This window comes from Bombina bombina, chromosome 2 (genome assembly GCF_027579735.1).
Source record: "Bombina bombina isolate aBomBom1 chromosome 2, aBomBom1.pri, whole genome shotgun sequence".
NCBI lineage: Eukaryota > Metazoa > Chordata > Amphibia > Anura > Bombinatoridae > Bombina > Bombina bombina.
In genome coordinates, this window is record NC_069500.1 from 850,134,149 (window position 1) to 850,146,621 (window position 12,473).

General features: G+C 34.1%; 1 protein-coding gene across 1 annotated transcript in view; it reads right to left on the bottom strand.

Moving 5' to 3' along the window:
• Positions 1-9,123: 9,123 nt before the first annotated feature.
• LOC128649747 (phospholipid-transporting ATPase ABCA1-like) overlaps positions 9,124-12,473 on the bottom strand; it is a 2,013,556-nt gene continuing 2,010,206 nt past the window's right edge. Inside the window, exon 49 of the mRNA XM_053703184.1 lies at positions 9,124-10,475. Coding sequence (XP_053559159.1) covers positions 10,368-10,475 — 108 coding nt within the window. The 3' untranslated portion in view covers positions 9,124-10,367. The remainder of the gene's footprint in view (positions 10,476-12,473) is intronic.

A 12,473-nucleotide genomic window follows, 5' to 3' on the forward strand; every position in this document is an offset into this window, starting at 1 on the left:
TCATTTGCAAAATAGTAGCTATTTTTGTATAAAAGTTAAATGCAACCAAAAATATAATAAGCACTTGCAAATAATGTCAGACGTGTCCTAACCTGGGCAATACAGTGCACTTACACAAAATTAGAAAAAATCTTTCATTAGGGAACATTTGTTGAGCCAAAAAATACATTTCTAATACCAAGCTTTATCTATAAGTCTCTATTATATCTTACTATATGATTATTTGTTACAGAAACATGATCACCATACAAATCATATATTAGAGAAAATTTATTAGCGAACCTTGTCAAACAATACTGTCTATAAGATACTAATGTATTGTATCCTTACATAATGCATATCATATAACTACATAATATCATGTTATCGCTATATAGTTAAGAGGAACAGCAACAGGGGCAAAATTTGCCCCCTCTTACTCAAATTTGTTCCTTGCTGACTTAGATATGGAAAAATTTTGGTGTGGAAAATGTCTTTAAGCACAACATTAAACTATATACTAGATATATAGATGACATTCTGATTGTGTGGGGAGGTACAGATGGTGAGCTAACAAATTTTGTTAGGTATCTGAATGATAATGTCAACAATCTCGGATTCACTTTCAGTGCCTCTCCTGACAACATACCCTATTTGGATGTCCTTTTGGGTCATACTGACCAGGCTATAATAACTGAAGTATATAGGAAGGAAATTTCAGGAAATACTATCTTACGAGCTGATTCTTTACATCCCAATCACCTTAAGAAAGGTATACCTAAAGGTCAGTTTATCAGGTTACGATGAAACTGTACCAATTTGGAGGATTATTGGAGACATGCCAATGACCTGACTATACGCCTAATGGAAAGGGGCTATGACCAGTGTTCCTTGAGACACCTGTCCTCTATGATTGCTGGTTTTGATAGGGCCAGTCTGTTGAGGGACAGAATAAAAAATCCTAACAGAAGGGTATCTGAACAGAGAGGTATAAACTTCATAACCAAATACAGCAGACAATACAATGATATATGTAACATCATCAAAAGAAGATTGACATTACGTGAGAGAGATGAAGACCTTAGATCTGTTAGTAAGCATTGTAATTTAATTTCCAGTAGATCTGAAACTATTGGAGATAGGGTTGCTAATAACTTTAGCTCTAAAACTAGTGTTAGGAACAGAGCTGATACTTAGTTACCAGGTAGGGTAGGTTTCTATAGATGTGGAGTTAAACCCTGTAAAAGTTGCGATTATGCTGTAACTGGTGATACTTTTCCTTTTTTTTTAATACTTTATTTATATCCAGCAATGTGTAATACAAAAGAAAAAAAAGAACAATCAAATTCGTCATTTTACGCCTCGCAGGGCTCCTTATCATGCTTCATATAAAAGAAAACAAAATAAAGCTAACCGCTTATTGCCTTGTTGACATTTCATAGTCATATTCAAACTGATTTACACACAATGTTGGGTTTTAAACATAATTCTTAAAAACCTTTTACATTCATGTTTGCCCTACTACACACACCAAAAAAAAAGAGAAAGAGAAAAAAAAAAAAGGGGGCCTATTCCCTCTTCCTCTCTCCCCCCGGTCCCCGAAACTACACCATCCTCTCTCTTACTTCACCCCACTGATAAGGTATCTTCTCTTCACATATCAAAGTCTGGAAGGCTAATGAATTTCTTAGCGGGGCTATATATTGTTTTTGTATCTCGATTGGCCATTCTACAATTATTTTAAGCCATTTATTGAAATATTTTCGGAGGTTATGCTCCAAGGCTAGTTTTTTGTCATATATTTCTGCTGTCATTTGTGTCTTTATCAGCTTTGTAAATTCCACCATCTTTGGGGCTTTTTTAAGTTTCCATTTTCTTAAAATTAAATTTCGAGCTGCCATAATGGAAGTATTAATTAGTTGTTTATCTCCTGACCTTATCTGTTCTTGGTATAGTAAAAAAAACACCTCTGGATTAAATTCCATCCGTATTTGAATGTATCTATTGAGCCAATAGTTAATTTTTCCCCAGAATTGTCTGATCTTGGGACATGACCAAAAACAATGTAAAAGGTCCGCCCTTTCCGCATTACATTTATAGCAGCCCAGACTAAGGCCCTCGGCTGCCCACTTGTTGATTCTGTCTGGAGTAAAATAGTAGTTATTCAGGATTTTCCAATGAGCTTCCTTCCAGCTAACTATTGAAGTGGACTCTACAACTACTCCTATACTCTTCTTAATATCCTCCTCTTGTATGTTTGGAAAGTATTTTTTGAGTTTATCTCTTATCCCCATCAAGTAATTGTCCCTCAGTTTTATAAATAACGCCTCATACCAATAGGATACTGCTCTAATACCCCCCTTATAAAGTTTGAGACCTGCCTCTACTTCTCGTAGCCTCCATTCCGGATTTGTCTCAGCTATTAATGTTGTAATAAAGCTTCTAGCTTGTAGAAACGCAAAAAAGTTTTTTGAAGGAAGCTGAAACTTACCCGAAATCTGGCTAAATAATTGTATATTGTTTGTACCTTCTATTAACAGCTGCGAAAAATATGTAACTCCCTTATTTTGCCATTCCCTAAATACTGCATTGTGCATGCCTGGTGAAAATGCTGGTGTTCCAATTATAGGTAAATATTGTGATATTCTATAATCTATCCCCAATACTTTACAATACTTTTGCCATGCCAATATTATATTTGAAAATGTCAACAGCTGTTTGATATTACCAGGCAATTTTCCATATGTATGGTGTAGGATGGCTTTCAAATTAAAGGGGGCTATTAACTCCAACTCTATATCATAATATGTAATTATACTGCGCTTCCGTTAACCAGTCTATTGTATATTTCACCATGGTGGTCCAATTGTAGTATCTTAAATTTGGTAGAGACATACCACCATATTTTTTGGGTATAGTTAACCTATCTGCCGATATTCTAGGTCTCCCCTTTCCCCAAAAAAACTTTGTGCATGCCTTGTTATATCTAAGTAAATCCTGCTTAGGGATAAACAGCGGTAAATTTTGTAATAAGTACATTAAACGCGGAAAAAAAAATAGATTTGATTAACATAACTTTAGCTGAAAGGGAAAGGAAAAACAATTTCCATCTCTGTACTTCCGTTTCCAAATTTAAGAAAAGCTGCGTATAGTTCAAGGTATACCACTTATGAGGGTTATTTCCTAGTTTAATTCCCAGGTATTCTATAGTACTCACTTCTCTAAATGGATGTTTAATATAACTTGTTTTATTTTTATTTAGCCACAAAATCTCAGATTTCTGCGTGTTGATCTTATAACCCGTAAATTTGCTAAAACAGTTTATTATCTCCAGACTTTTTGGGATATTTGTCTTTGAATCACTTAAGAATAAAATAATGTCGTCTGCATACAGTGATACGACTATTTTTTGTTTACCAAGATTAATACCCCTTATCTCTTTTCTCAAATAAATTGCAAGTGGCTCTAATGATATATTAAAAAGTATTGGGGATAGCGGGCATCCTTGTCTGGTACCCCTTTGGAGTGTTATATATGGCGTAAGCGCTCCATTTACATAGATTTGTGATCTAGGCATTTTATATATTAATTCAATTATATTGACCATATTACCAAAGAACCCAAACTGAGTTAGAGAAGTCATCATGTGTTCCCAAATTATCGAATCAAACGCCTTCTCTGCGTCTATAGTTACTAGTGCCAAATCTGATTTACATTTGCTTTCTGTTCTATTTAATTTATTGTAGTAATGATCAATTGTTAATAGCACTCTACGGATGTTTCTGGCGGCATTTCGCCCTGGCATAAATCCCGTCTGATCTGGGTGGATTATGTCCCCAACTACTTTCTTGAGCCTATCTGCAATAATGGCCATTAGAATCTTATAATCGTTAATAAGTAGAGATATGGGTCTGTATGAGCCCATATCTTCTTTTGGTTTACCTTTCTTATGAATCAAGGTCACTATCGAATCCGTAAAGTATGGTGGGGGTAGGTTTCTATAGATGTGGAGTTAAACCCTGTAAAAGTTGCGATTATGCTGTAACTGGTGATACTTTTCATCTAGTACTACAGGGTCAACCTATAGGATTCGTGAGAGCATTAATTGCAACTCTACATTTATAGTCTATCTTATTACATGTACTCAATGTAATTTTCAATATGTGGGACTCACTTTGAGGGGTCTCAAAGATAGGATCCGAGAGCATCTTTTGTCCTTAGAAGCTGAGGAACCTAAAACTCTTGTTGCCAAACATTTCTTTAATCATACCAACAAGTATGACTCCTTTAAGTTCCAGGGAATTGAACAGGTCAAGCTGGGGTTAAGAGGGGGAGATAGATATAAAGCTCTCAGTAAGAGGGAAGTATATTGGATCTACACACTCAAAACTGGTAGTCCCCTGGGCATGAATAAAATCAGTGATATCAAACTTTACATTGATAGGTAAAGTCCACTGTGGGATACTTAATATAGGAGACTGTTTATAATACCTTAAGTGATTCTATATAGCGATAACATGATATTATGTAGTTATATGATATGCATTATGCAAGGATACAATACATTAGTATCTTATAGACAGTATTGTATGACAAGGTTCGCTAATAACAATGACAAGGTTCGCTGAAGTTACCAAAAGGTAGATTTTAACTTGTCACAAAGCTGTGTGACCCTGCAACTTTAAACTTTTCTCCTGACCCTGCAAGTTAAAATCTACCTTTGGTAACTTCAGGGAATACGGTGTTACTGCTAAACACTGACCAAAGATTTCTTCAAACCTTAAGAAGTCTGAGGGAACCCAGATGAAAACAATATTTGGGCTATAAGAAGAAAGGAAAACAAAAAAAGGATAACTACATCACCAGAACGGAACATCACCCCTAACCTCTGAATCAAAGAGAAGGTCAGGTGACTTATCAGAAGCACCAGGAACAAACAGTCTGTGAATCCCTCACAGTGAAAAATATCAGTGGTTGCAACCAGGACAGATTAAGGTACCTCTACACTAATTTGCACTACGTTTTTTAAAACACGCAAACTGAACTTTAAAGACGTCAAGGTATTCATCTGTTAAATTAACCATTTCCATTAACCACGATTGCTTTGGCACCTAAATCAGAATATTGGCTGTTTTTTGCCTTTTTAACTATCCAGCACACCTGAGCCAATTATATGTCCAAGGAAAGTAACTGTGTAACTTTATAACTGTATTTGTTACTGAAGAACTGTAAAGCTGTTAGGACTGATACATTTGTGCCTTTTCAATATTCAATTCACCATTTATCTTAGAAATGTGTTGCTTGCCATATGTTATCTATAGAATTAATTCCTTTATACCTGGAATTCTAGGATTATATGGTTCTAGTCTGTTTTTATAAGTGTTGTATAAGGGAGACGTCCCTTTATTAATTAGGATAAGCATTTGCTGTTGTTTTTATGTGTTATAAGAATGTTTAAATAAAATAGATTGTATAAAACATAAATTAGATTGGTATCATCATTTCCTAGCTTTTTTAGCGCTGCTAAATAAACCCCATTTTTCCCTCTTATCCACCATTTAGTTCTCTTTGAGGGAAGAACTTTTTTAGCAGCAGGAATCCACCTTTAGGCGCTCCTATCACACTACACAAAAATACAAGTGCAGCCATGCACGGTTTAAAAGGATATGGACAAAAAAAACTACAAAAAAAAAAAATGGTAAATCAAAGTAAACATGAAAAGAAGCAGATTGTGTTTTCTTGCAAAATGAGCAGTTACAAATTATCAGTGTAGTCACACCTATACTGAGATAAGGGAGCTCACATGCTGTCTGTCCTCTTCTGAGCATGAGCAAGAAAATTACTTCCTGTTACTGTTAAAGAACCACTCAAATCAAAATTATACTTTTATGGTTTAGACAGAGCGCACAACTTTTTATATGCACACTTTCTCAGGCATCAACTCCTATTGAGCATGTGCAAGATTCACAGATTATATGTATACGCTGTATAGCTGTCACATGATGCAGTGGGAAGGAAAGGAAAACTTACTTAAATTTGTCAGGAAAAAATATACTGTTCATGTGAAATTCAAACTAAGTGATTTTGAATTGTCTATTTACTTATGCATTAATTGATTATGCAATTATTTTATGTTCAGTGGTCCTTTAAAGGGACAGTCTAGTCAAAATTAAAAGTGATTCAGATAGGGCATGCAATTTTAAGCAACTTTCCAATTTGCTTTATCATCAAATTTGCTTAATTCTCTTGGTATTCTTTGTTGAAGTTAAAACTAGGTAGGCTCATATGCTAATTTCTAAGCCCTTGAAGGCTGCCTCTTATCTCACTGCATTTGATAGTTTTTCACCGCTAGACAGTGCTAGATCATGTGTGCCATATAGATAACATTCTGCTCACTCACGTGGGGTTATTCATAAGTCATCACTGATTGGCTAAAAAGCAAGTCTGTCAAATGAACTGAAATAAAGGGGCAGTCTGCAGAGGTTTAGATACAAGGTAATCACAGAGGTAGAAATATATTAATATAACCATGTTGGCTATGCAAAACTGGGGAATGGGTAATAAAGAGAATATATATCTTTTTAAACAATAAGAATTCTGGAGTAGACTGTCCCTTTAAATTAATGCTAGTTCATGTGTCTTCTAGTAGAAGATTTATTACATCAAGTTCCTGCAGGACCTAAATCAGCTGCTGCTATACAGACCATTGCTGTTCATCAGTTAGGCTCTCTTCGCCAATTTTCAGGTACTACAAAATTTATATTTTAATTGGAATTTCATATTGTGTTTTTATTTTTATATTTATGTATATGTACCTGTGGAGCCAGCTTAGCAGTACTTTTTGCTGTTTTTATTTCTGTTTGTTCTTTATGACATCTTCTGACAAGCAGTTCAAATGAATGAATACTATTTGTAAATAATTATCCTAATGGTAGCAAAAATGAAAATATTATTTAAAAATTGGACAATCATTTTCAGTTGTAGTACATAGTTTGAATTGTCTTCAGGAAGAAGTCACATTTGCAGTTAAGTATTTTTACCATCTCTTCTGATTCAAGATAACTGTAAATAATGTTGGCATGGATCAGAAAATCAGAACATTAAAACAAATTGAAATTCATTTTTTAGTGGTAGTACATAAGTTGAATTGTCTTTTGGTGGACATTTATATTTGTACATAATTCATTTTTGCTTTTTTTTTCATCCTGTTGTGAAACTCTTCTACTGAGTATGGACAAGAAACTGACTGGAGCAGTGAAAGCTAGTTAACATTTCTTCTAGCAAACAGTTCGAAAATGGAAGCTCCTCCTATCTGTAGAGACCACAGCCCTCCTGTGGGGCTGTGACAGGAAGTAATAGACCATACACAAATTTGTTAAAAAACCCCGAAAGAAAAAGTAAAATTCTTTTAAAATGAATAATAATGAAATACATATTGCAATGACATCAGTGTTGTACTGAATAAATACATAGAAGGCCTTTTACTTGAATATGTGGTGATTCAGGACCAATTGTATTGTATCTCTATGAACAGATGTACAATCTTCTTAGTGTTAAAATGACAATATACTAGATCTCCCAATTAGCCTGCATACTGCAGTATTGTCACAGATTGGGGTGAAGACCCACTGTCCCTCCTGCTTCTTCCCCTTTAGGGCAAATACCCAGTTTCCAGAACAAAACAAAACCCATCCCTGCCCACCCAACTCCAATCCCAACATGCCCAAGCCCACCTATAGGCTGTCACCTGCAAATCTCCTTCACCTTCCACTCATAGAAAGCCTCTGGGAATGCTGAGATTTTCATTGACTTAATAAGTAAAAAATAGTGAAATTTGAATTTAAACTTACAAACCAGTAGTAGATGAGAACCAACCAATGAGTCTTAGTACATTAGTATTGATTTAAATGTAAACAGCTTTACTTCACATATTTTAATGCAAAAAAAGATATTCAACGTATTTAAATGCTGACCTTTCATCTGTTAAGTAAAAATATCAGGAACAGAAGAGGCTACTTTGTCACATGTCATTGGTCAACGTTGATGAAATGTGTGTGAAGGAAGTTGAACCTAGAAATCTATTGTAAACGTTGGCACTATTATATTAAAGGGGCATAATACCCATATGCTAAATCACTTATTAGTGATGAAACACAACTGTAAAAAGCTGACAAGAAAATATCACCTGAACATCTCTATGTTAAAAGGAAGATATTTTACCTCAGCTTACAAGAGTATGTGCTCTGGAAACAGTTATACTTAAGCTACTGTCAAGCTACAGGTTGTAAAGAAAAAAAAATAGCCAATCAGGTTCAGCAGTGCTGAGGTCATCCTATGCTTTTCTGTGAAATCAGTGAAATCTCTTGAGATTTCGGGGCCTCTCAAGCTCCGAAAGGAGCTTGACGGCCCATGTTTCTGGTGAGTCTTCAGACTCGCCAGAAATAGCAGTTATGAAGCAGCGGTCACAAAGACCGCTGCTCCATAACCCTGTCCGCCTGCTCTGAGCAGGCGGACAGGAATCGCAACAATTCAAGCCGATCAAGTACGATCCGGTTGATTGACAGCTCCCTGCTGGCGGCCCATTGGCCGCAAGTCTGCAGGGGGCGGCGTTGTACCAGCAGCTCTTGTGAGCTGCTGGTGCAATGTTAAATGTGAAGATCATATTGCTCTCCGCATTCAGAGATGTCTTGCGCACCTGATCCGCACTGTCGGATCAGGTCCGCAAGACATTTCTTAAATATGCCTCTTTATATTAAACTTCCTTAAAATGAATAGGGAAATTACATGACTGTGCTTGCACACGCCAGATGCACGCTCCCTTGCAAGTCTTGGGACTAGTATCCTGATTGGCTGCCTAAAGCCCCTTTACAATACTTAGGAAATTTTGAGGCAAATATCTTCCTTTTTTGCATAGATATTATTTTATTAAATCAGCATATTAATTAAATGTAAATTAACTGTATTAAAAACATTATTTAAAGACTTACATTTTCTAGCAGTTTACAAAATAGAAATGATAAGGAAAAACACTTTATGATTTGTAATTATGGTTTAATATATTGTACAATTTATCTGATAGATAATATAGATAATATATTAAGAGAGGTAACTACAACCTTGTGGGAGGTTAAAAGACATAAATGGTAAGAGGTAGAATATAATTTTTATTTCCATCATAAGCAATACATTATCTGATATAAAATAGAATTTTATATATGTATCAATTTTTGCATAGTCTTTGAGTAAACAATTTTAAAACAGAATAAAATTACCTAAAAATATCTGAAATCTAGTATTGTGACACACATGGTATTGTTCATTATTCCAATAAGTATTCTATAAGATTATAGGCCTGATCTTTATACATTATAAATAAATAGCAGTCTAAATATAAAATTGTGAGGTATTTCTGATAACTAAATATTAACTTTCAAACAATGATAATGATACTACAACATTAAAGAAACATATACCTTCTGTTTTGAGTTAATTATACAGTATAATATTAAAAATGAACCATTTAAATTCTAAATAATAAAAGATATTATTCTACTGTTTTATATGTTTATCAAGTAATCATAGCACTGAAGAAGTAAAGTGTAATCATTGCAGAACTGATACCTAGAAACAGCTTGACATATTTGGTGACACTGACAGAGTCAAGTGTCTTTTATTTAAGTAGATTTGATCTATCATTGTCCACTGAAAGATTTTTCCATTGGTTACCGTGAATTTGGATTTTTATGATGACTTTAAAATATAATGTTATGTTGTCTTTAAATTTGTTTTGTAAACCAGATATCAGTAAAAATGTGTTTGTTGTGCATAATATTAAAGGGACATGAAACCCATTTTTTTTCTTTTATTATTTAGATAGATCATGTGATTGTAAGCAACTTAATTTACTTATATCCAATTTACTTATATTTGATTCATTCTCTTGGTATCCTTTGTAATGCACTACTGGAAGCTATTGGAACATATTTGAAGAACCAATGACAATGAGTTTATATGTAGCCACCAATCAACGGCTAGCTCCCATTAATGCATTGCTGATTTGGAGGCTTTCCAGGTATTCTTTTCAACAATGGTTACCAAGAGAACTAAGCAAATTACATTAATAGAAGTTGGAAACTTGCTTAAAGTAACATGCTGTGTATGAATCACAAAATAAAAATGTTGGGTTTCATATGCCTTTAAGGAAATCCCCCCAAAAAGGAAACAATAGCATTTTATAATAAAATGAAAATGTAAAAACACCACCCCCTAAATAAAGAAAAAGACTATTATTATCTAAGAAAAATACAGTAACTTTAGCTCTGAATGAAGAAAAAAATACAGTAACATTATATTCCAAGAGATGACTCCATTGTTGGTGAATATTTAAGTTATGGTATAGTTATGTTCTTTGTAGAATCTTCAGTTGCAAGAGGGTTTATGTATACGTGGCTCATTTGTTCATCTTCAGATTGATGCTTTGCAAAATTCACAAACACCTAGAAAAATGTGATATTCTTTCAGTAAACATTTAAAAAATAAGTATGAATATACAACCTGCCATTTGTATGTAATCTTTAATATTATTAGAAAGTAAATATTCGTCCAGCTTTGAAACAGTTAAATCATGGAGAAGATATTTCCTAAGTATTCACACCCCATTGTAAAGGGGCTTTAGTCCCAGGATTTGCAAGGGAGTGTGCATTTCCATATTTAGTCTAAGAAAGTTTATGATGAACTATGACGAGATTTCAGTGAAATCTCATGAGATCACCGCAAAGCAAAGCATAACCTCAGCACCACTGATGCTGATTGGTTTTCAAGTGATTTAGCACATTGGTATTATGTCCTTTTAAGAAAGGCTTCAGTGTAAGTAGCAGAAACTATGAGTTATTTAGAAACTTACTGGAAGAAAATGTACTGTGTGCAAAATTGAAAGCAAGAGCCTACAAGCTGACATTCAGAACCAATAGCAATTGATTCAGTTTTAAAGTAGCTATATTCATATTGCCCCTTCATAAAGTTTTTTGATTTTTTTATGGATCTATTTGTTTAAAATATTAATATTCATGAAAGAGTTGTTCAATTCAAGTCTCTATCTGGTACTGTCTTTTAGTCATCTATCCAATAAGTGATTTAGATAAATAGACAAATGTAAGTAAGGATCTAGATTTCTTTACAAAACTAAAGAGAAGAAAAGAAGATTGACTTAAAGGGACATTAAACCCATTTTTTTTTTCTTTCATGATTCAGATAGAGAATACCATTTTAAACAACTTTCTAATTCACATCTGTTACCTAATTTGCTTCATTCTCTTGATAATCTTTCCTGAAAAGCATATCTAGATAGGCTCAGTAGCTTCTGATAGGTGGCTGCACATAGATGACTCATGTGATTGGCTCATCAATGTACATTGGTGTTTCTTTAACAAAGGATATCTAAAGATTGCAGCAAATTAGGTAATAGAAGTAAATTGGAATGTTGTTTAAAATTGTATTCTCTATCTGAATCATAAAAGAAAATGTTTGGGTTTAATGTTCCTTTAAGGTCCTGGTACAGTTCTACTATTTACTAATTCCTAATATTTTGAAGACCCAGATGTCAGGCATATTCATCTGGACATTCATGCCTTGCTTTTTGCTCTCAGTATTTAAAGTGGAAACTATGTTGATAACTGCATCAAACTGGAACAGATGTGTCTTACTATGTAAGTGATAAACATTATCATCTTCTTTAAAAACAAAGGTCCATATGTCTCCACAACAAAGCTTAAAGGGACATAATACTCATATGTAAAATCATTTAAAAGTGATGCAGTATAAAAAAGCTTACAAGAAAATATCACATGAACATCTATATGTAAAAAAATGAAAATATGTTACCTAAAAAAATGTCAGCTCACCAGAGTAAGTTCTCTGTGAACAGTTATCTTTAAAAGGACAGTCAACACCAGAATTTTTGTTGTTTTAAAAGATAGCTAATCCCTTACTTACCCATTCCACAGTTTTGCATAACCAACACAGTTAATTATTATACACGTTTTAACTCTGTAATTACCTTGTATCTAAGCCTCTGCAGACTGCCCCCTTATTTCAGTTTTTTTGACAGACTTGCATTTTAGCCAATCAGTGCTCACTCCTTGGTGAATCCATGTGCATGAGCTCAATGTTATCTATATGAAACACGTGATCTAATGCCCTCTAGTGGTGAAAAACTGTCAAAATGCATTTAGATTAGAGGCGGCCTTCAAAGTCTAAGAATTTAGCATATGAACCTCCTAGGTTTAGCTTTCAACTAAGAGTTCCAAGAGAACAAAGCAAAATTGGTGATAAAAGTAAATTGGAAAGTTGTTTAAAATCACATGCCCTATTTGAATCATGACAGGTTTTTTTGAACTTGACTGTCCCTTTTTAAAGGGACAGTAAACCTTAAAAATAATGTTATATAATTCTGCACATAGTGCAGAATTATATAACATTATTTAGGTGCTATAGCC